Source organism: Salvia splendens, chromosome 5, assembly GCF_004379255.2.
Source record: "Salvia splendens isolate huo1 chromosome 5, SspV2, whole genome shotgun sequence".
Taxonomy (NCBI): Eukaryota; Viridiplantae; Streptophyta; class Magnoliopsida; order Lamiales; family Lamiaceae; genus Salvia; species Salvia splendens.
Window position 1 is genome coordinate 37327152 of NC_056036.1, and position 25423 is coordinate 37352574.

Here is a 25423-nt window from a genome sequence, read left to right on the forward strand (position 1 = left end):
GAAGGATTGATCAAAATTCATAGGGTTAATAGGTCGTGTCGGGGAGGACGAGCCGGAACCCGAGTGCTTTTGAGGGTGTGCTTCCATTGTTTTTTTATTATATTTTCTATCTTTATCTCCTTTTTTTTATTTCTTTAATGTAGGATGTTTTATTGTGTTTTTAAATGAAATTTTTTCTTTCCGTATATATATACGTTGTCTTTTAATTAAACAAATAATTAAAAGTGAAATATTAAAAATAATGATGATGTGGAATTGAGATGGGCTCTGAGATAGGCTCTGGGATGGGCTCTCATTGCAGAGAGATAGGCTCTGGAATGGGCATGCTGACGTGGTAGGAAAAATTGGAGATAGGCTCTGAGATGGACTCTGGAGATAAGCCACCACTGTGAGTGCTCTTAGAGCATCCACAGTGGATGCCCGATCTCACGCCCGATCGCCCGAGATCGGGCTCGGGCGTCCTCGGGCATCCACTGCAGGCGCCCGAGCCCGAGCCGGAGCCGAGCGACCGAAAGATCGGTCGTCCCGATCTCGCGCCCGATCCATCGGGCATCCATTGCAGCCCCGAGCCCGATCTCTTCGGTTTTTACGATTTTTTTAATTCTTTAAACCCTAATTCAACCACTATAAATACCTAACCCTCATTCACTTTTCACACACCAATACTCTCTACTCTACTCACTTTCTCTTCTCTTTTCTCATTTTCACACTTCCATGAATGGATCCGAGTCAATTCCCAAACCCACATGGTGTCGACGACGTATGCTGATGTTTAGTGGTGGAGGTGGCGGCGGCACCCGGTGGCCCTGCCACGAAGACTACCGGGTCGAGACGCCTGGATCTGTAGGGTCCACTTTCATTTCGGACTGTGAGTTCGATCCGTTCTTCAACACCGATGCGTATCGGGTTAAGGATATAGAGCCTAGTTGTGGGCAACTTCCTGCCCCTGAGCCGCCGAAGAGGAAAAAGAAGATGGCGAGGAAGGAAAAGGCACCATCCGTCCCAATCCCACTCCCACTCCCACTCCCACCCAACGAGCCCAATGAAGAGTACGCAACAGGGCGCACAGGGCGTACTGACTACGAGTTGGAGGAGTACGTGAAGGTGGCTCAGTGTTGGGTCAATATATCGGAGGATTCGATATGCTCCTACAACCAAACTTCGGCCAAGATGTGGGATCGCATTGAGGTCAGATACAACAAGGTGAAACCGAGTTGGGTGTACAAGCGGACCAAGGTTCAGCTGAGCAAGTGTTGGGATCAGATCAAGCTCCACGTCAACAACTTATGCTATATCTACAACAGGAACAAGGACGGAAGGGGCAGTGGTGAGAGCATGGAGGATGTCCTCAAGAAGTCGATGTCCGAGTACCATTTGCAGTTCAGGCAGTTCAAGATGTACAACGTTTGGCTGATCTTGAAGGACAAGGCAAAGTTCAACGGAGGGATACCGGTTGGATCCTCAACTGCGAAGCGGACGAAGTTCGTACACCGCCACTGGCTGTTACACGAGCAGCGGCCCATCTCCTGTGGATCTAAACGCTGAGCCGGAAGGGAGTTCTGGCACGCCTACGTCTACTTTTAGATGTCCCATTGGCACCAAGGCTGCCAAAGCCCAGGCCAAAGGGAAGGCAAAGGCAGTCGTGTCTAGATCGGCTCCCCCACAGGCTGCGCCTCTTCCGTCTACTCAGCTCGTGGCCTCAGCGATTGAGGAGTTCGGTGGTTTTCGTGAGGTGTGCGAGTATAGGTTTATACTTAACGCACAAAACGGCCTTCATACCGAATCCGATCCGGATGTTCGACGGAGGACTGAGAGGATGATCAAGAACCTGAGCCAGAGGTTGAACTTAGATGACTAGTTAGGTTTTTATTAATTTAGCAATGTAGTTTTTTTTAAGTTTTTTTAAAAGTAATTTAGTTTAGTAATGTTTTTTTTGCTAAGTATGATGTTGTTTTTTTATTTAATTAAGTAATGTAGTTATTTTTTCAAATTTGCAGTGTTTAATATAATATATTTTGGTATTTTAATAACTAAAAATAAAAATAAAAAATAATAATATTAAAAATTAAAAGTAAATTGAGTTTAATTGATAGGGCACCCATTAGGGCCAAACCATTGCAGAAAGAAGGGGAATGCTGATGTGGCAAGGGCTCCCACTATGGCATACATTGTGGATGCTCTTAGTGGATAGTTAGACTCACATTATTATTAGTGTTTTAATGGTGGTATAAGCTGTAAATAATTTGATGTATAAAGAGAATAAATTGGGATAACTTTACATAAATGGAAATGCCATATTTTTATGGACGGACGAAAATAAAAAGTCCATATATTATGCGACGGATAGAGTATACAATAAACTCATCATCAGATCAAATAATAAAAAAAATGGTATATTTTTTTAAAATCTCAAACTTATAATCAGAAAATTAGCCTCCACCTCATCCTTGTAAAGGCTCAACCATTAAATTGAAGAGATATTTTGATCCCAAACACCAAAAAAGTTTTTCTAACCAAAATTATACTAAACTAATTTTAGACTTTATAGTCTTAAAAAAACATAAAATGCTCATATAATTTGTACCAAAATGAACTTTACTCTAATGCTTCGTTAAAAGTGTTTAGATTACTAATTAGATGAAAATCAATTTGACATTAAATTTAATGGCATTGTTACTTTTACTACCAAAATTATACTACCAACTTACTATATAAAGGATATATAGTTATCAAAACATAATCTTATTAATCAAAATCATAAATAATATATACTACTCCATTAAAAATGAACTTTAGTCATAATTTAGTCTTTCTCGAATAAATCAATTGGGTCCCAGTCAAAATTTGTTTCAAATGATCAAGCTTAAATATACTAATAATAGATGGAGTCTAAAAAAACTATTTAAATTTTTTTATAACCCTCTTAATCATTGATCTAGTGATCACTCACTAAAGTCATCTAACAATCAAGTGGATCATCTCCAGTGCTGCCATTTTTTTATCTCTTTTTCTTATGCTTTAATTTTTTCCTTTGTGACCCAATATTTCCTTTGATCAATGAAACACCACTAACCTAAAAGTACAAACTCTCCCCACATGCATGCTCAAAGTGTGCACACCACACTCATGTTTAATTGATTATAGTCAACATGGTGTTCAAACAATACGTGTTTAGTAGTATGTTAGAAGCTCTTACCAACACTATAAAAAAAAAAGTAGTACTCCACAATAATCCTGGTTGAGAATGAGAAAATAAAGATGAACAAACGAAATTCCAATTAGAAAGGAAGGACAGAAAGAAAGAAAAAATATTTCGAGCAAATCGATAAGCACAAAATTGGTACTGTAATGAAAATTTTAGAAATAAAAAAATTAAGACAACAAAATAAAATAAAAAATTACTCCTTCTAAGTAAATAAATTTTGATTTTGGCAACCTTCTGGTAAATTGAGGCATGGATTTTCACTCAATCATCAAAATTGCTAACCAAATTAGTACTGTAATTCATTTCAACTAGAAGGTTTTTTCCCCCACTGAATGTGGATTTCAGTTCCTCTCATTTTACCAAAAATGACCAAACATTATTCACACAAAATAATGATATAGCTTCCATCATCACTACTATACTACTTCCCCTCGTATCATAGATCAATAAATTCCTTCTTACAGAATGAAGATTCCAAAAAAAAACAAAAGAATAGAAACCAATAAATTTAACAACTTACAAAACGAGAACAAAATAGGGGTATCGCCATTTCTTTACAGGCTCCCCTTCTCATCCCATGAGACACAACACCGATGTGCCGGCGTCTCTCGTCTCTTTTTACAACTGCCGTGCTGCCAAACGAGAAATCAGCTGGAGCCTTCTCCACGAGCAAGGCCGTGTCATGCCATTCTAAACCCAGCTTGTTACATCTCTACACCAGATTTCTTGCATATGTTCACAGTCTACAACATTCTAGCTCGAGCAACGGCCATTACTGCACCTGCTCACCAATCAAGTCGAGGCCCACGAGCAAGAACGAGATCCCCTGAAAGAGCAGGAAGTAGAAATGGACTCCCTGTGCAGACAAGAGGCTTCTTGCCGCAGCTGTCAACAGAAGGAAAGCGAGGGCAAGCTCTTTCGTGTAAATCCGATTGTGTTTCTTTTTCTGAGAATCCTTCTTCATCTGTCGGTTGATCTCCTCCTTGAGTTCCTCCAAGTTAGGCTCTGAGCTGCCTCTTTGGTGTGTCGGGGGTTTCTCAACCAACGACTGTAGATCACCCTCGGAGGAGCGCCCAGATTTTTTGGTGACTACCCACTCGTAAGCACTTCCGAGCTGGAAGAGACCAGATATCATGGCGTTGAACTTAGTGACCGACATGGTGTTCTCGAACAGCAGGTAAGGAACGATGAATGGGAATGACTTTGGGGCAGGCATTATGTTGAGGAACGACATTGTGGCCGGGATGTAACAGACGACCCACGCAGGGAGCGTGGCCTCGGGAACAAACATTGTTAATGGTAGAATGATGCAGAAAAGGGTGAATGAGTAAAACGGAAGAATAAGTTTTCTCAGCAAGAAGAAGAGGAAAATCATGTTGAATTTCTTCCACGCACTTATCTGCAATCGAAAAAAAAGGAAAACAATCAGCATTTCAGTTTTCGAATTTAGTCATGGAGCAGTTACTTTTGAGTGATCGTATTTGAGAATACACAATCAAATAAGCTCAAATTATCGGATTCGGATCAGCCCTACTACTTTTCATTATCAAAACTATCACCTAGAATAAACACGACAGATATTTTCTGTTACTTTGAGTGATACACTAAACTGTCAATACATAAGATCGAGTATTTGAAGGATTACACTACCAAACATGATCAAAATTAACGGATTAGCCCTAAAGAATTACTTGGATCTATCTGAACTATCACCTAAAGTAAACACTACAAATATTTTTGGTTACTTTGAGAGATTGACTAAACTTGACTAAACACAATTATACAAACTCAAGTATTCAATCCATCAATCCCAACACGAATTAGAGTAAAGACTAAACATCATCAAACACCATACCTTAGATTTTATAATAGCAGGCAAACAGAGACGGAAAAGCTGCATTGGGCCAGAATGCCATCTATGTTGCTGTTTCCGATAAGCTTCATATGACTCCGGCAATTCACATTGGCACTGAAACGTCAAACAAAACACAATCTAGTAAATCAGCAACTAAAATCAACATTTGATCACCTTTAATCAGCAACTGACTGTGAAATAGTACCTCGACATCATTCAAAAATACAAACTTCCATCCATGAAGATGAGCACGGACTGCAATGTCCATGTCCTCCACAGTGGTCCTCTCCATCCACCCACCGGATTCCTCCAATGCCTTGATCCTCCACACTCCGGCAGTCCCATTAAAGCCAAAGAAGTTAAGGAAATGCCCATTAACCTGCTGCTCAACTTCAAAATGAAATGCCAAATTGATGAGCTGCAGCCTTGTTAGCAGGTTCTCTTCCTTGTTCACAAATGACCACCTTGCTTGAACCAACCCTACTTCATCATTATCCTACAATCCAAATCCAAAACAAGATCCTCATTAGATATGGCCCACAAACCCCAATCAAGCCAGCCCTAATTATGACTACTAAACCCAGAATTGGGCATTGGTGAACCCTAATTTGGAATATATACCTGAAAGTGTGGAACAGTCCGCTTTAGGAAATCCGCATTAGGCTGGAAATCAGCGTCGAAAATAGCAACAAATTCATAATCTTTAACATAGCTGCAACTCATGGCAGATTTGAGATTGCCAGCTTTGTATCCCTCTCTAATCACTCTATGTCTGTAAACAATGTTGGCACCATTATCCCGCCATTTCTGGACCTCTTCCTTGATCAGCATCTGCGCCGTCGGGTCATCTGAATCATCCAGAACTTGAATCAGCATTCTCCCCTTAGGCCAATCCATTTCACACACGGCCCCAATTGACTGCTGATAAACCTATCACAACAGCAAAATCTATAAATTCCCAATCTAAAAGATGAAGTAAATCACATGGATGTACAGAATTTGAGGGTTTGGATCCCCTGCTGTGCTCAAAGCCACAGCAGGGGTGCTGTTACAAACAAGCTATTATTTTATATAAAATAAACTTAATATTTTAACATTTTTTTATGAATAAAATATGTGTGTATTAGAGCACATGCTTTTAGCACAGCAGGGATCCAGATCCACAGAGGGTAATTTGGAGTAAGAGAGAGGGAAATACCTCCTTCTCGTTGCACATAGGGATCTGAACCAAAACCATGGGAAAATAGCCTTGTCCATCTCCAGATTCAACATCGATTAGGTCTTGTTTAGCAATGGGTTTAATTTTTTTCAATTTAATCCAAAAGCAGCCCAAGCAGAGAATCAGTCTATCAACGCTCTGCACTATAAACAGCACGATGCAAGCGCTGGTCAAGAACTGGAGCGGCGGAGCTATATACCCGACCCGGATCCGGACCCAATTGGAATACACCGTCCCAAACAAATCCCTCACCGCAAACCCGGAGTAAATCCGGCCCAGATGAAGATCCGGAGCCTCGAAATGCCAACCCCTAATATAAGCCGCGAGCTCGAATCCCAGCAGGAGAAGCGAAAGCCCTAGCGCGATTTTGATGGCGGTGTAAAATCTCGACTTGATCTTGGGGTTCTCGACTGGGTCGGCGGCGTCGGTGCGCCCAGCGGCGATGCGGCGGCGGACGACGGCGCCGAGGGACACGAAAGCGGCGGCGATGGAGGCGAGGCAGCCGGCGGCCTTGTGGGCCCGGAGGAGGATCACCCACGTCAGCTGCTTGGCGTTTTTGTTGCGGCCGCGCTTCGAGACGGCGTCGTTCAGGAATTCCTCGTCGGAGGGGGACTCAATCTCCACCATTGACCAGTTGTTGGGGTTCTCCATCTTCACCACCACCGGTGTGCCTCTGTGGGATTCCTTCCCCCACCACGGCGCCATTGCTGCCGAATTGGATTTCTGCTGTGGAGCAATGTGGGACAAAATTGAATCTTGGGAGTGGGTTTTGAGCTACGATGCGACTCAGTTAGAGAGAGAGAGAGAGAGAGAGAGAGGGAGATTGAGATGTAGAAATTAGTGTTAATCCATGGGGGAATTTGAATGGAGGTTATAAGGAAACAGAAATGCTGCTGCTCAACATGAATAATTAATTGTTAAAAAAATTGAATTTTGAGATTGAAGAAGTAGGAGGAGAAGGTTGTTGCAGTGAGGAACAGTACAAAATAAAAGGGCTCTACATTCATACACTACATTCATTTACAGCTTGCACATATTCAAATTTAGAGAGAGAGAGAGAGGCTAACAGCTCAACACGTTTTTGATTATCAGATTCCACAGTATAAAATCAGAAACTGGAAATAAAAACACAAAAGGGGTGACAATCAGTTGTGGGCAATTTTGTTTTCTATTTTATTTTTGGGATAATATTTTAAATTTCCAGCTGTTTGTGTTTTCCGGATGATTCTTTCTTGAATCTATTTCTGTTAAATATATTCAAATCCCTAATCCCGAAATTAAGGGGGGTATAATATAAATGGTAGTATAAGAAAGAATTTAGAGAGTAGTTTGTAATTGACTAAAATGGTAACAAAGGAGTGTTAATAAGAAACTTCGATTCTCCTTCATGGAGTTTAATTTATTTTCATAATTAGCGTGTTGATTTAGTCTTTGGGAAGATTAATTATACTATGTGAAAAGGCATGCACAAAATCCAAGGCTCTTTTTTGCATGGAATGGAAAATAAATGATTTTATTCAGATTTGAATTAATTTGTAATCTCGATGCATTTTTAAAGGTTCTGATTTTCTTTTGTTAAGCAATTCCATTTAATTTTGATCCAAATTTGCAAACTTTTATTATGGCCAAATGCCCCTCCTCATATATAAAATCTAGTATATTTATTTTGATATAGAAATTGTTTCATCTAATTTGTAGTATGAAAAAGCCAATATCCCTGTATAAAAATTAATGGTTCCATGTATTTTTTAATGAAAAGAATGTGACCGTAAGGAAAAAGGTATTAGCTGTTGCTACCAAATAAATTAGAAAAAGGAAATAATTTCACATTGGGTTAATTGGCTGAAATTAATTTATTTCATATATATCTCAATAGGCCAAACACAACATGCGAACCAACAACACTCACCGATTCGAATAAAAAATTTATCTTTGTCGGTTTGTTTACTTTTGCTCACGTATTTGGGAATTATGTACTGTAAAGCATAAGAATAAAACAATGGAACATGCTAAATACATATTAGTAGTAGTATATATTAAGATATTTTAGTCAGTTGACTAATTTACGATTTTCTTTCATCTAATTAATACTAATTCAGAAAATTAGGAACCTCCTATTATACCTTTAGCAAAAATAGAAAGAAATTATAATTCAACATTAATTAAGGTGATTTAATGTCGTAATTAAGCTAGTTTTGAATCTTTTGATAGCTTTTTCGCCTCTACTTTTAATCCCTACACATGTCTACTTATCTTCTTTGTTTTTTTCTTGATTCATATGTATATCTATAGTCTATACTATACTACAATTCATGTTAGAAAATAGAATATTATAGGAATCAATCACATTTGATTAGAGATTTGATACTAGAGATTGATATCATGTCTTTTTGAGGTAAATTAAACACCTATATAAAGAACTCTAGACCTCACAAATTCTAGACCTCAAAACACCACTGGAAGTCCTCTCCACTCTAGCAAAAATTCTCTTACCTTTAACCCTTTAGCCTCGAGTGTTCGGAAGCTCGGTCTTTGTTCACATTCCGAAGCATGAAAGAACCAAGCTCTCCCCATGATCCATAAAATGTTTCTTCGTGGGCTATGGAGTCAACCAGAAGGGGGTATAGATGTTTTGAACCCACATCTGTCACGACCGCATTTAGCTAAGGATAGCATAATCCGGGGAATTCGCGACTAAGGAGGGATTATAAGAAGCGGGGATAGAATTTAGGGGAAATTAAAGCCAAAGCAAAACGAGACGCACATAATAACTTAAATACGGAAATACTTATAACCAAAATACACTCGATCATGTAGAATCGAGTGACCGTTCATACAAGTTCTGATTATCAGAGTAAAGAGTAAGATAGACACTGCCTCTTAACCGGCACAGCGGAAACGAAAGAACGCGGTCCATGTATGGAGACATGAACCTCCGAGAGTTTTGTTCATAGTTATCTACTAGATTGCTCTCCACAGCACTTATCCCTTCCCCTTTCCACGACTCAACCTGCACGTTTAGAAATATGCAGGGCTGAGTACAAAAAGTACTCAGTGAACATAATGCCGAAAATTACAAATATACATTTGAAAATATTGTCAAGCCATCATCGCAGTAATACTCGGGGTTTTATTCAAAAGACCCGAGCTTACTAAAAATATTCACTTTGGGCCCTTTTTCCTGTACTTAGCCATATCTGATCACCTTGTGCCGTCGAGATGGTGTTCTCGCACGGTCACCTTACATGCATGTGCCGGGAAGGTGGCCACCTTCCTCGGTCACCTGCTCTGTCCAACATGACAGAGGGAGCTTGTGTACACTAGTCCGAGCGGGGACACCACCCTCACTGGGACCCGAATTCGACTTATATCATCATTCATAATTCATTTGGCCTTAGCCAAACAGATAGGCATCATACACAAAACATTTATGGCAAGACAACATCTTTAAAAATCACGAACATGTGTTCCAGTTTTCATAAAATACAATTTGTATTTTTAGTATAAGAAAGCTCACCTTGATCGCTTAGTTTTCTTATCTTGAATTCTTACTCCGACCTTACTTGCGGAGATAACCTTTTTGAAAACAAACAACGTACCAATAAGACTCGAGAAAAGCACATACTTATAGGAATGCATGCCCCTACTTTATTTCTTTTATCATTTGCTCACCGTTAGAAAATTTTAGAAACTTGCATATTAATTAAATTGGGAAATTTAATATTAATAGCACTTCATTATTAATATTATTATTACTACTACTACTACGAAATTTCTAAACTTACATTATTTGAACTTACATTATTTATTACTAGTTCGTTTGCTAGTTAGATTCCAACCAAAATTTGATATTCTATACTTTACTAATTACTCCTAAAAAAAACAATTTGGGTCACAACTATTTATTTTAGCTTACTTAACCATTTCATTCTTAGGCCCGGAATACTTAAATTTCGGAATGGACCTCAAATCAATATGCATTACAGCCCCAAGGTCGCCGAATCGGCTCGGAGGCTTCACGTTCCTCGCCGGCCCTGTCTTCGCAATGGATACTTCCTCCCTTGCTACACTCTGCTCCTTGACCGGCTCTTTCCGAGGCTGTAGGTCTGCCGGAATCGTTTCCTACTCCCTGCTCGGCTCATGCCGAAGTTGTAGCTCGGCTGGGACCATGCTCGGCTCTGGCCGAGGTTTCAGCTTGGCGGGGACCATGCTCGGCTCTTGCCGAGGTTTCAGCTCGGCGGGGACCATGCTCGGCTCTTGCCGAGGTTTCAACTCGGCGGGGATTGTATCCATCAGCCCTCCCCTCCCTTTTTTTTATTTAGGTTTTAAATACCTTTGTGATAATAGACTTTGTTAATTTCATTCCAAGATTTCCCAGATTCATGGAACGAAAAGAAAGGATGGGTTTTTGGAGCGTGGGCTGTCATTGTTGACGACGGGGCGCCGAGCTCGCTGCCGGAAGTTCCTCGCGGCAGATTTACAGATTGGTTCAAGATGAGTTTCTATATTTATTTCAGAGGTCTACATAGAATTGTTATAAGAGTCACAGGCTTTTTGGTGTTGTCTAAAGCATCATTAAAAGTCCTATGTTATGTCTATCATTCAATAGCTTGGGGAAAATTCTGGTTTTGGCATGCTACTTGTATGTGTTGGGTGAATTTTGGAGTCCCGGATGTAATATGTGGAAAATAAAGGTTACCTAGCATGTTTCCATTTTCATTCTTACTATAATCTGATGTATATGCAAAAAAAGAAACTTGGAATTACCTTTTATGTGGGGGAAAAAGAGGTGGTGTTTGATTGGTGACTTGATTCTACAAGTGTGTGTAAATCTTCCTCCTTAGGCTCTGTCCGATGTGGAATTGAAGTAGGAAGAGGAAATAGTATGTGGGGTTTGTGAAGGAATTATGTGGGGTTGTGAAGGGGTGATTAGGATGTATGATGGTAATGTTTTTATGGTGAAAGAAAGTGAGTAAATATACTCATCTATGGCAAACTTAACCTGCAATTAATCTAGGCGAGAATGTTCATCAAATGTGTCAGAGGAAGGATTTTTTTCCATACCTCATTAATGCCTTCATAAATGCAGCATTTATTATCTCTACAACTCAACCAGTAGCATTAAATGCATCGCATGTCAGAGGTCTTCTCGGATAAGCTAACTAATAAAGAAAAAACTATGTATTAATTTATTATTGTTATTAATATTTATTCATTTATTTAAATTTAATATTCATATAGGTGTAATATATATATTTACGTTTTCTATTCACTTGCCTAACGTTAAAACAACAACTCCTATAATTTATCGTAGCTTGAATTTAATCGCATTCAAGTTACTTATATAAGTAATCAAGATAATAATATTGTTTCTAACAATATCGGCTTAGCGGGTCGTTACATACTACCCCTCTTAAAAGAAATTTCGTCCCGAAATTTAGAAAATATTTAGACAAAAAGCTCGGGATATTTCTCCTTCATTTTCTCTTCTAGCTCCCATGTTGCTTCTTCCTGTCCGTGGTTTTTCCACAAAACCTTCACTGTAGTAATCGACTTGTTCCGAAGCTGTTGCACCTTTCGGTCTAGTATTTCTATCGGCTTTTCTTCGTAGCTCAGGTCAGGTTCTAAAGCGATTTCCTCGTGACGAATGACATGCTTCGGGTCGAACACGTACCTCCGAAGTTGGGAGACGTGGAAAACGTGGTGCACATTACAAAAATTGGGTGGTAATGCCAAACGATATGCTACCGGGCCCACTTCTTCCAGAATTTCATAGGGTCCAATAAACCGTGGTTTCAGCTTTCCTCTGAGTCCAAATCTGGTTATCCCTTTGGAAGGAGATACTTTCAAAAAGACTTTCTCTCCGATGTTAAATTTCAAATCCGTTCGACGCTCATCGGCGTAGGATTTTTGTCGGTCTTGCGCTTCCTTGATTCGACCCCGGATTCGTCTCACGATTTCAATCATCTCCGCCACGGATTCTGGGCCTAATACCTTTCTCTCCCCTACTTCGTCCCAATAGAGTGGAGACCGACATTTTCTTCCATATAGTGCCTCATAAGGTGCCATGTCGATGGTGGCTTGATAACTATTATTATAGGCAAACTCTATCAGATGCAAGATGGATTCCCAGTTTTCTCCTCTATCGAGTACGACGGCCCTCAACATATCTTCTAGAGTTTGGATTGTCCTCTCGGATTGTCCGTCGGTCTGGGGGTGGAATGCGGTGCTGAAATTTAATCTCGTACCCATTTCCCTTTGCATGCTTTGCCAGAATCTGGATGTAAACTTCGAGTCTCGGTCTGACGTGATTGTCACAGGTACTCCATGCAGACGCACGATTTCCCGTACATATAACTGTGCTAGTTTCTCAGATCCATACGTGATTGGAATAGGGATAAAATGAGCACTTTTCGTGAGTCGATCAACAATTACCCAAATGGCAGTATTTCCACGCTTGGATCTGGGCAGGCCTGTCACGAAATCCATGGCGATATGTTCCCATTTCCACTGGGGAATTTCCAAGGGTTGTAATTTTCCGTAAGGTCGTTGGTGCAATGCCTTGACTCGCTGGCAAGTTAAACATCTCTCGACAAACATTGCGATGCTTCTTTTCATGCCGTCCCACCAAAATTTTCTTTTTAGATCCTGGTACATTTTTGTGCTTCCCGGATGGGCGGTATACGGAGTGTCATGTGCCTCGATTAAAATTTCATTCCTAAGGTCCGGGTTGGCTGGTACACACAGTCTTCCTTCAAAAGTGAGGGCATTGTCCGCCTCTTCCCTATAATTGCTTTGCTCACCGGTTCGCACTTTCATTCGTATTTTCTCCAGAGCTTCGTCGTGTCTTTGGGCGTCAACTATTCGTTTTCTCAGGTCGGGCTGCAGCACCAAAGTTGCGATTTTAGCTTCCACTGTTTCCGGTGCTTGTATTATTTCTATCCTCATCTTGGCAAATTCTTGTATCAGTATTCCCTCCCGGGTGGCCAGACAAGCTAGTTGTTGAGACTTTCGACTCAGTGCGTCAGCTACCACATTTGCTTTGCCCGGATGGTAGTTTATGCTGCAATCGTAATCCTTCACCAGCTCGAGCCATCTCCTCTGCCGCATGTTTAGATCCTTTTGTTCGAAGAAGTATTTTAGACTCTTGTGGTCAGTGAAAATCTCACATCTAACCCCATATAGGTGGTGTCTCCAAATTTTCAGTGCATGTACTACGGCTGCTAATTCCAGATCGTGAGTGGGGTAGTTCAGTTCGTGGGGTCGGAGTTGTCTCGACGCATAAGCTATCACCTTCCTGTTCTGCATTAGAACGCACCCGAGTCCATTTTTCGAAGCATCTGTGTAGACCACGTAATTTGTTCCTGGTTCTGGCACGGCTAACACGGGGGCGGTGGTTAATTTCTCTTTTAGCAGTTGGAAGCTAGCTTCGCATTCAGGGGTCCACACAAACTTGATGCCCTTTTTGAGTTGTTGCGTCATTGGCCTGGCAATCTTTGAGAACCCTTCGATGAATCTTCTGTAGTAGCCAGCCAGTCCTAGAAAACTCCGAATTTCGTTCGGGTTGGTTGGTGATTTCCAGTTTTATACGGCCTCTACCTTTGCTGGATCTACCCGAATTCCTTCTGCCGTTACTATGTGTCCAAGAAAATTAACCTCATTGAGCCAAAACTCGCACTTGCTGAATTTAGCATAAAGTCTCTCGGTCCTCAACGTTTCGAGGATAGTTCTTAGATGCTCAGCGTGTTCCGATCTATTCCTCGAGTAGATGAGGACGTCGTCTATGAAGACCAGGACGAATTTGTCGAGATATGGGTGAAATATGCGATTCATCAAATCCATGAACACCGCAGGGGCATTGGTCAATCCAAAAGGCATTACTACGAACTCATAGTGACCGTACCTGGTGCGAAAAGCTGTCTTGGGTACATCTTCGGACCGGATCTTCAATTGGTGGTACCCGGACCTTAAGTCAATCTTAGAAAATATACTGGCCCCCTTAAGCTGGTCAAATAAATCATCTATCCTTGGCAATGGGTATTTATTCTTGAGTGTCACCTTGTTCAATTCTCGGTAGTCTATGCACATCCTCAACGTTCCATCCTTCTTCTTGACAAAAAGTACAGGAGCTCCCCATGGTGACACGCTGGGTCTGATAAAACCCAGGTCTAAAAGTTCTTGCAGTTGTAGTTTCAGTTCTCCCAGTTCCTTTGGGGCCATTCGGTATGGCGCCTTTGAAATTGGCGCGGCTCCTGGTTCCAAATCGATGGTGAATTCCAGTCGTCTGTCTGGGGGTAACCCGGGCAGCGTGTCAGGAAATACGTCCGGAAATTCACGTACAATATCCACATCCTCAATCTTCTTTTCTTCATTATGTTCTTCGCTTAAGTAGACGAGGTAGGCGGGACACCCTTTTTTCACCAGCGCGGCTGCTTGTAGGACCGAAATTATGGATTTGCGCTTGTTCATAGTGATTCCATGGAGCTCAACTTGCTCTTCTCCCGGAGTTTGAAAGGAAATATGTCTTTCACTGCACTTGATGGTGGCGTGGTTCTTGGCCAACCATTCCATCCCTAGTATAATATCGACATCTTCCATTTTCATGACCCCCAAGTTATTAGCAATAACCTTACGTTCTCCGAGCGTGATTTCTAGGTTCGAGCACTTTTGTGTGATTTCTATAACTCCTCCTACTGGTGAGGACACCGTTACTCTAGGTTCGGCTGGTTCTGGTGTGAGTTCTAAAGTGCTTACACACGAGGTTGATATGAAGGAGTGCGAGGCACCAGTATCAAACAAAAGGACAATAGGTACGTTCAATAGAGTGCCCATACCTGCCAAATTCCCATGGTTGTTGTTCTGTTGGTTTCGTCCCAATGCATATGCCCTAGCTTGAGTTGAGAGGCTCGGTCGTTGTGGATGCGGGGTCTGGTGGTTCTGGGTGTCTGCATGTAGAGCTCGCAAGTGTTGACGTTGTGCTGGCTGGTTAGTTGGTGCACTCCTTCTCTGGAGTCCATTTTGACAGTTCCTGGCGATATGGCCATTCCTTCCACAAGTAAAACAAATCATTTCTCCGGCCCTGCAGATTCCGCTGTGGGGCTTGTTACATTTGGGACAAAGATTTGGCCTTGGTTGAGTGATTCCTGTCGGTTTAAAGATAGGCTGCCTTGCAAAGTTTTGTGGGCGGGGTGGTCCATGCCATGGCTTCTTTTGTCCCCACTGGTTCTGGTTTCCTTCCCACTTCCTTTTGTCCCTTGGGGCTTGGGACGAGGTCTGCAGTGACATATTTGTAGGGTTGGGTGCAGGTCTTTCTTTAGGCAATGCAGCTTCAATGTCTAAGGCCAGTTTTAGAGCTTCGGAATATGGTAGTCCGCCACGGCTAGCCAATGCTACTCTTATTTCGTGCCTCAAGCCAGCACAAAATTTCTCGGACATCTTTTCATCCGTATCCACTTGATCAACTCCGTACCTGGACAGGTCAAAGAAAGTGCGATCATATTCTGTCACTGACATTCGTCCCTGTTTCAAGTTATAGAACTCTGTTTCCTTCTGCTTTTTATAGCTCTTGGGGATGTATTTTTCGTAGATTCCTGTCTTGAATTGACCCCAAGTTAGGTCCTCTAGCTGCTGCGGGGTCATTATCTTTTTGCGGGCTTCCCACCAATAATCTGCTGACCCAGTCAGTTGGAGTGAGGCACAAACCAAACGCTCATCGTCTGTGCATTGCAGTAAGTCAAACAGGCGCTCTAGTGCACGTATCCACGATTCCGCTTCAGCGGGGTCGCCTTTTCCGTCAAATGTTGGCGGCTTCTTTTTCAGAAAGGTGTTAATGACAGTCCTATCCACTGTCGGGGCAAGTGGAGGCGAAAGTGATCGAGGTGGAGATGGTGGCGGAGGGTTTACGTATTGTCTTTCGGGCTCAGGGTGTGGCCTTCTACCACGTCCTCTTCCTCTTCCTCGGGGTCGCCCAGCTATCCTTGGCGGCATTTTCTATTGATAAAACACTTCCTTATAAGTTACTATTGTTGGAAAGATTTTAAAGATTAGGAGAGTAGAGAACTTCAATTTATTCAAACAATCATTATCAAATTCTGCTAGAGACAGAAAGTAAAACATGTATATATATACATATAAAGTTTATGTACAGGGAAAAAATTGCCTCCACGGAGGACTTTCGTACAACCATTCTTGGTGTCGCAAAATATCACATCTGTTACTAAACAGATGTTAGTCAAAATAGGTCAAGCCACAGAACACTCACATGAATGTTTCTGTGATGTCAAAATACTATGTCTAGTCAAAACATAAACCAGAACGGTCTCATAACGGATCCGTTTCTGGAGTACACACACATATACAAAGGTGACATCCCTATCTAGTCAACGATCAGGCTGATGTCTCAGTGGCACTCGCACCGGTCCCCGGGTCCTCCTCACCTTCCTCTGGCTCCTCCTCGTCCGAACTCTCATCAAGGCGAATAGCTGACTCAATAGTGCTACCCGGAGGATGTGGTCCACTGGTCACAGTTCCCCAATGGCGTATAGCCCATGCGACGGGTCCACGCTCTAGTGATATAGGCTCGTGGCGACTCGGAATAGTACGACTCGTCGCTCCTGGCAATGCGTCGGGAGATGCCTCAGAGGGAATGGGCAATGGCTGTAGGCGACTGGTACCTACTGTGATCTTCTGCTCAACTGACTCATCCCCGTCTGAAAGAGTGGCGGGGGCCTTGCCCCTCCTACACCTCTCGGCTGCTGCAGCTCGTAACTCTCTCGCCTCGGTGCCTTCCGACCCTACTCCCTCTAGGCTCGGTGCGGGGTCAGGGCTGACTAGGTAGAGATCCTCCTCATCTCCCAAAGGGAAACGAGATGGTCCAGCCTCAAACTCTCCGCGAGTCCGACGCCTCGGTGGAGAGGGCAGAGGTGGGAGAATCAGGTCGGGCTGCTGAATGACCGGCTCGGGCTGAAGGTCTGCTGGCTGCGGGACCCCTGGGTCTCCTACCGGGGCTAGATCGCCCGGCCGCATATATGGCCCCCTCGGTGCCTGACCATGTAGGATAAAACACGAGTGGATCTCCCCGATGAACTCGGGAAAATCACCAAAAGAGTCGAAGAAAGGGGCTACAGAAAATATATAATCACGGGATCGATCGATGGCAAAGCCTACCCAATCCGAGGGTAGAAGTCTGATAAGTCGCTGTATCCCGTCATAGTGAGTCACTCCAAAGGGGTGCGCTCTCTCCCATAGCCACCTAAACTGTGCTAGAGATATCCCAAGATCCTCTCCTACGAGTATCACAAATGTGACGTACTCAAGGAGAATATCCTCGACTGTAGGATAGACCATCTGCAAAAGAACCTATATCGATCAGCCTCCCCCCCCTCGTATCGCGGTACGTAAATATGCATATAAAACATAAAGAAGTAAACGTGATGTGATGCGGATGCTTGGTCATTCCTACGAGTCGTATCCAACTATGTTATAATTGGGTACTAGAAGCAGTCCTAAAAGTCACTTCTACGTCCCATCATGCATGTTCACTATAGTTCGAATTACTTGTTATAATGTTTCTGGTATTGTTGCCCAGCTCAGGAAAGAGTTGGCAAATTAACAATTGCTGTTCTGTCAGGGCTATGTATACAAAAAGGAAAAAAAAAAAAAATTTCTATACATAAGTCAGTAAAAATTATACACACTTGCTTTTAAAACAAAATATACTCACTTACCGTTGCTTTGGTTGAGCGTGTTGGGGGTAGGTGCAGGGAGTCTCTTTTGTTAATCGAAAAGCCCAGCGAATCAATGCTAGACCAAGGATTATATGAAAAAGACTCTCGGGTTCAAAGCGAGAAAGAACGCTCTGATACCACTCTGTCACGACCGCATTTAGCTAAGGATAGCATAATCCGGGGAATTCGCGACTAAGGAGGGATTATAAGAAGCGGGGATAGAATTTAGGGGAAATTAAAGCCAAAGCAAAACGAGACGCACATAATAACTTAAATACGGAAATACTTATAACCAAAATACACTCGATCATGTAGAATCGAGTGACCGTTCATACAAGTTCTGATTATCAGAGTAAAGAGTAAGATAGACACTGCCTCTTAACCGGCACAGCGGAAACGAAAGAACGCGGTCCATGTATGGAGACATGAACCTCCGAGAGTTTTGTTCATAGTTATCTACTAGATTGCTCTCCACAGCACTTATCCCTTCCCCTTTCCACGACTCAACCTGCACGTTTAGAAATATGCAGGGCTGAGTACAAAAAGTACTCAGTGAACATAATGCCGAAAATTACAAATATACATTTGAAAATATTGTCAAGCCATCATCGCAGTAATACTCGGGGTTTTATTCAAAAGACCCGAGCTTACTAAAAATATTCACTTTGGGCCCTTTTTCCTGTACTTAGCCATATCTGATCACCTTGTGCCGTCGAGATGGTGTTCTCGCACGGTCACCTTACATGCATGTGCCGGGAAGGTGGCCACCTTCCTCGGTCACCTGCTCTGTCCAACATGACAGAGGGAGCTTGTGTACACTAGTCCGAGCGGGGACACCACCCTCACTGGGACCCGAATTCGACTTATATCATCATTCATAATTCATTTGGCCTTAGCCAAACAGATAGGCATCATACACAAAACATTTATGGCAAGACAACATCTTTAAAAATCACGAACATGTGTTCCAGTTTTCATAAAATACAATTTGTATTTTTAGTATAAGAAAGCTCACCTTGATCGCTTAGTTTTCTTATCTTGAATTCTTACTCCGACCTTACTTGCGGAGATAACCTTTTTGAAAACAAACAACGTACCAATAAGACTCGAGAAAAGCACATACTTATAGAAATGCATGCCCCTACTTTATTTCTTTTATCATTTGCTCACCGTTAGAAAATTTTAGAAACTTGCATATTAATTAAATTGGGAAATTTAATATTAATAGCACTTCATTATTAATATTATTATTACTACTACTACTACGAAATTTCTAAACTTACATTATTTGAACTTACATTATTTATTACTAGTTCGTTTGCTAGTTAGATTCCAACCAAAATTTGATATTCTATACTTTACTAATTACTCCTAAAAAAAACAATTTGGGTCACAACTATTTATTTTAGCTTACTTAACCATTTCATTCTTAGGCCCGGAATACTTAAATTTCGGAATGGACCTCAAATCAATATGCATTACAGCCCCAAGGTCGCCGAATCGGCTCGGAGGCTTCACGTTCCTCGCCGGCCCTGTCTTCGCAATGGATACTTCCTCCCTTGCTACACTCTGCTCCTTGACCGGCTCTTTCCGAGGCTGTAGGTCTGCCGGAATCGTTTCCTACTCCCTGCTCGGCTCATGCCGAAGTTGTAGCTCGGCTGGGACCATGCTCGGCTCTGGCCGAGGTTTCAGCTTGGCGGGGACCATGCTCGGCTCTTGCCGAGGTTTCAGCTCGGCGGGGACCATGCTCGGCTCTTGCCGAGGTTTCAACTCGGCGGGGATTGTATCCATCAGCCCTCCCCTCCCTTTTTTTTATTTAGGTTTTAAATACCTTTGTGATAATAGACTTTGTTAATTTCATTCCAAGATTTCCCAGATTCATGGAACGAAAAGAAAGGATGGGTTTTTGGAGCGTGGGCTGTCATTGTTGACGACGGGGCGCCGAGCTCGCTGCCGGAAGTTCCTCGCGGCAGATTTACAGATTGGTTCAAGATGAGTTTCTATATTTATTTCAGAGGTCTACATAGAATTGTTATAAGAGTCACAGGCTTTTTGGTGTTGTCTAAAGCATCATTAAAAGTCCTATGTTATGTCTATCATTCAATAGCTTGGGGAAAATTCTGGTTTTGGCATGCTACTTGTATGTGTTGGGTGAATTTTGGAGTCCCGGATGTAATATGTGGAAAATAAAGGTTACCTAGCATGTTTCCATTTTCATTCTTACTATAATCTGATGTATATGCAAAAAAAGAAACTTGGAATTACCTTTTATGTGGGGGAAAAAGAGGTGGTGTTTGATTGGTGACTTGATTCTACAAGTGTGTGTAAATCTTCCTCCTTAGGCTCTGTCCGATGTGGAATTGAAGTAGGAAGAGGAAATAGTATGTGGGGTTTGTGAAGGAATTATGTGGGGTTGTGAAGGGGTGATTAGGATGTATGATGGTAATGTTTTTATGGTGAAAGAAAGTGAGTAAATATACTCATCTATGGCAAACTTAACCTGCAATTAATCTAGGCGAGAATGTTCATCAAATGTGTCAGAGGAAGGATTTTTTTCCATACCTCATTAATGCCTTCATAAATGCAGCATTTATTATCTCTACAACTCAACCAGTAGCATTAAATGCATCGCATGTCAGAGGTCTTCTCGGATAAGCTAACTAATAAAGAAAAAACTATGTATTAATTTATTATTGTTATTAATATTTATTCATTTATTTAAATTTAATATTCATATAGGTGTAATATATATATTTACGTTTTCTATTCACTTGCCTAACGTTAAAACAACAACTCCTATAATTTATCGTAGCTTGAATTTAATCGCATTCAAGTTACTTATATAAGTAATCAAGATAATAATATTGTTTCTAACAATATCGGCTTAGCGGGTCGTTACAACATCAAATCGCATGTACACCACCATGAATTGCGATTTCTTAGAAACTGAATACTTCTTTCACCGCCTTAGCGGTCAGGGGGAGCATAGCAATGATGATCCGCTAAGACGGCTGCCAATACCAATAAGTATGGACCAAACAGAGGAAACCAAGGAGACAGAAGATAGGAGACAGAAGACACTGATCTAGTAATACAGTCTCCACCACCCAAGTGACACTGTTCCAGAATATTCCCTACTGATATCCACTGTAAGTCCCTCTGAGCCTGAGAATACTGATATTTCCGTTGTGACTAACCATGAGACAGATATTGAGCCTGAGTTTGAGAACCAAGATGAACCTGAAATCTGCGACCTACTAGAGGAACAGATAAGCGAAGGGGTTGGGGGATACAAACTTCCTCCGAGACCTAACAGATGAGTACCACCAAAGAAATACAGTCCCGATATCATAAAGAGAAAGGCGAAATACTCTATTGCCAATATTGCCAAGAGCCAACTCTCAGAAATGGCTCATGCATTTGAAGCCGCAATATAAAGAAGAGGAGATTCAGTGTACTGTGGAAGAAGCTTGGAGACATAAACATTGGCGGGAAGCAATTTTGAAGGAAATGGGAGCATTAGAGAGGAATGGAACTTGGGAGGAGTGCATGATACCATAAGGAAATAAAGCAGTCGGATGCAAGTGGGTGTTCACTATCAAACGATGACCAGATGGTTCCATTGAAAGATACAAGGCACGACTGGTGGCTAAAGGATATACGCAGACCTATGGGGTGGATTATGATGAAACGTTATCGCAGTAGCAAAAATGAACACTATTTGGGTCCTACTCTCTATTGCGGCAAATAGAGACTGGCCACTACATCAGTTCGATGTCACAAATGTCTTCCTGCATGGAGAACTGAGAAGAGAAGTATATATGGAAGCCCTTCCAGGTTTCTCAGATGGATTCAAAAAGGGAGAAGGATGCCGATTGAAGAAAACCTTATATGTACTCAAACAATCTCCTGAGTATGGTTCGGAAGGTTTTCAGAAGCCATGGGAAAGTATGGATTCGAACAAAGCCAGTCAGACCACACACTTTTTCTGAAGAAGAGAGTTGGTCGGATAACGTGCTTGATCATCTATGTAGATGATATGATCATCATGGGAGATGATATTGAAGAGATAGAGAAACTTAAGGGAAGCATATCCCAAGAGTTTGAGAGGAAAAATTTAGGAGATCTGAAATACTTTCTGGGAATCGAAGTACTTAGGTAAGAAGGGGGGGTCTCCTGAGACAAAAGAAGTACATCCTGGATATTCCGTTGCTAGACTACAAACCTGCCGATACACCAATCCTAGTGAATCATGAGCTGCGAATCACCGAAGGAGCTGAGTTAGCAAATCAAGGTAAATATCAACGCCTAGTTGGGAAACTCATATACCTTTCCCATACTCGGCCTTATATTATTGCCTACACAGTTGGGAATGTGAGTCAGTTTATGCATCGACCACAAACGGATCATTACGAGGCCGCCTTGAAGATCGTAAGATACCTAAAAGGGACAATCGGACATGGTGTACTGTTCAAAAAGAACGATCTTCGAGGAATCTATGAGTATACTGATGCAGATTGGGCAAGCAATCCAATTGACCGAAATCAACGGCAGGTTATTTCACCTTTGTTGAAGGGAACTTAGTCACTTGGAGAAGCAAGAAACAAAAAGTAGTCGCACTATCAAGTGCTGAAGCAGAGGACTCATGGAGGTACTATGGCTAAGAAGATTGATGAATGAAATTGGGACCGCTCAAGAGAAGAGCCAGCTCTTCTGCGACAATAAAACAGCTATCAGCATATCAGAAAATTCAGTACAACATGATAGGACCAAGCATGTTGAAGTTGACAGACACTTCATCAAAGAGAACATTGAAAAGAGGGTTATAGAATTGCCTTTCGTCCGATCTGAAGATCAATTGGCAGATATTCTCACCAAAGCAGTGAATGCAAGAAGCTTTACAAATGCACTTTGCAAGTTGAATTTTGGAGACCCCACCACCACTCAACTTGAGGGGGAGTGTTAGAAAATAGAATATTATAGGGATCAATTACATTGATTAGGATCAATCACATTGATTACAGATTTGATACTAATTAGAGGAGATTGATATCATACCTTATAGAGGTATTTGTAATGCCTATATAAAGGGTGATTGGAAGAACAATTATCATCAAGCAATAAACAGTGAATTAATCCCCTCAAACATTCTCTCATTTCTCTCTAAATTCTAGCTATGTGTGATACACCATTCAAGAATTCATTTGTTCCTTTTTTGTCTTATTAATAATGATCACATAAAATTAATAGTACTACTATATAAGAATAACTGACGATACTTTTGAAAAAGAATATAAATTAAATTGCTCAATTTCGAGAAAAAAAATGCAATCAAATAAAATCTTTAATTATGTTAAGCATAATGTCCAAATGGAAATGTCCAAATGGATTTTAACATGAAGCTACCATTTGTAAATCTAATCCTTTGCCACCTTAACCAACAGTTGCAAGCACAATATGTAAAAAAAAATATAGTATATCATATATGTTCATACTCTCTGATCTATTTCTGTCGACTTCAATTATGATCAAAATTATGCAAATAGTGTAGCCTTTGTATATGTCTACAAATTTATTGCATTACTATCGAAAAGATTCGAAACTGAAAACCAAATTAGCATATTTTACTCAAATTTAAAATTAAATTAATTCAAATTAATTTTTAATAAAAATATAATGAACTAATGTAAATCTGGATAGTCAAAGATCTGAGCAAATTACAAATGATGTCAAGTGGGCTCGAACTCACGCCCCATACAATAATGTCTAAACTCCTTACCGCTATGACAAAGGCTCTGGACTCGGAATAATAGAAAGTTTAGTCATAGTCTTATGCAAGGAATTCAACATGTAAATTTAACTCAGGATAAATAATTAAGAGAATTACGGTGTACTACTTAGTACTACCTCCGCCCCGCATTAACTGTCACATTTACTTTCTGCACTGGTTTTGTAAAAATAATAATAAATAGTTAAAGTAGAGAAATAGCAAAGTAAGAGAGAATAATGTAAAGAAGACTCTTCTATATCTTATTATCTCTCTTATTTTACTATTTCTCGAATTTAACTACTTCATTTATTATAATTTTTACAAAACGAGCGCAGAAAAGAAAATGTGACAGTTAATGCAGGACGGAGGTAGTATTTACTTTGTAAGGCACTCAACCAAATACTACTACTACTTTCTATATTTCTATAATTTATGATTAAATTGTGAAATTATTTAGTAGGAGAGAGTTGGCTATATGACTAAATCACATAACTATCCATCTAAGATTAAATCGTGAGATTCAATCTCATTAACTAAACATAATACAAATTTAATTATGAGATATAATTTTACAAACTCAACACTAATAATTACAATTAATGCGGATCCATATAATTTTGGCATCAAAAGATTAAAAATTAAATCTAATATACACCTATATGATTTTTATAGAGTAGAACCCTGTTTTGTGTCTTGCCCCAAAATGTAAGTTACGAAAAGAAAAAAATAAAACGATATATATCGATTAACGTCTTCTTATTAAAAGAATTGTAGATTAAAAGGACATCCATGATATATTTAGATCGATTATATATATATAAAAAAATTAGATCGCCTCACCATCTAACTAAGGGATAATTAAGACGTCCTTTAGCACCCTTAAATCCGCCTCCGATGGGAATTGTTCTCTCTTTTAAAAACTTCTTTAATGTGTCATTGCATCACTAACTACTTATTAAAGTATTTAAAATTCAAAACTGACGAAGTTTAAATAAAAAAGGTGACATGAATGGAAAAGTGTAATTTAAAAAAATTATTGTTGTGTGGAAAGGTATGTATTGCCGGAGACTTATTAAAAAGTGGATGACAGCTTACCTTATGATTACTTGTTAATTTTTAAGTAATTGCATAATTAAGCTTCTCAATTACTAATATACACGAACACAATGAAAAGGAAATGTTGAAAAATATTTCACCAACTACATATGTGGTCCTATTTAAAATTCCATATGCTAATGCTAATGATGTATTAGGTATTATGCCCCTAATTGATAGTTAAATTTTAAAAGTTCCATAATGACTTCACAAATGTAGGGTCAAATACGGCTGAATCACTTTGAGCTATATATCATGTAAACACGTTCGTATTTTAATATAAATATATATTATTGATTATAGTGTTCTCAAATTACTCAAATTGGATCATTTGTGCTGAATTTGATATTCACTATTTTGGGGTTCTGGTGTAAATCATCTTTAATTTATTAATCATATGATCACTTAATAATGATTGAAATTAAATTTATTCATAATTACTACTATATTTTTTTATCTATAAACAATATTTTCATAAGATTTACTTTCTGATGGTCGTAGACTCGTAGATAATAAAATCGACACACATGCAAGGGTACTCCAAATTGTTTTT

At 40.5% G+C, this 25423-nt stretch overlaps 2 protein-coding genes across 2 annotated transcripts; both read right to left on the bottom strand.

Annotated features, from left to right (window-relative positions):
* Positions 1-3598: 3598 nt before the first annotated feature.
* Positions 3599-7371, bottom strand: LOC121805746 (probable xyloglucan glycosyltransferase 12). The gene is made up of 5 exons (XM_042205728.1): positions 6259-7371; positions 5682-5990; positions 5266-5556; positions 5061-5174; positions 3599-4604 (listed from the first exon to the last, which is right to left on the bottom strand). Exons 1-5 carry the CDS (start codon positions 6982-6984, stop codon positions 3978-3980), a joined length of 2067 nt encoding a protein of 688 aa, XP_042061662.1. The 5' UTR covers positions 6985-7371; the 3' UTR covers positions 3599-3977.
* Positions 7372-13863: 6492 nt separating this feature from the next.
* On the bottom strand, positions 13864-16266 carry LOC121804234. The gene has a single exon (XM_042203751.1). The coding sequence runs from the start codon at positions 16264-16266 to the stop codon at positions 13864-13866; it is 2403 nt and encodes an 800-aa protein (XP_042059685.1).
* Between the last annotated feature and the right edge of the window lie 9157 nt (positions 16267-25423).

Excerpts from the sequence above, each read along its gene's own strand:
- LOC121805746 (XM_042205728.1), bottom strand. The coding sequence starts at position 6,984 with ATGGCGCCGTGGTGGGGGAAGGAATCCCACAGAGGCACACCGGTGGTG. Across the intron at positions 5,557-5,681 it reads GGACTGTTCCACACTTTCAG|GATAATGATGAAGTAGGGTT; the intron begins GTATATATTCCA and ends TTTGGATTGTAG. Across the intron at positions 4,605-5,060 it reads CTGCTATTATAAAATCTAAG|ATAAGTGCGTGGAAGAAATT; the intron begins GTATGGTGTTTG and ends TTTCGATTGCAG.
- LOC121804234 (XM_042203751.1), bottom strand. The coding sequence starts at position 16,266 with ATGCCGCCAAGGATAGCTGGGCGACCCCGAGGAAGAGGAAGAGGACGT.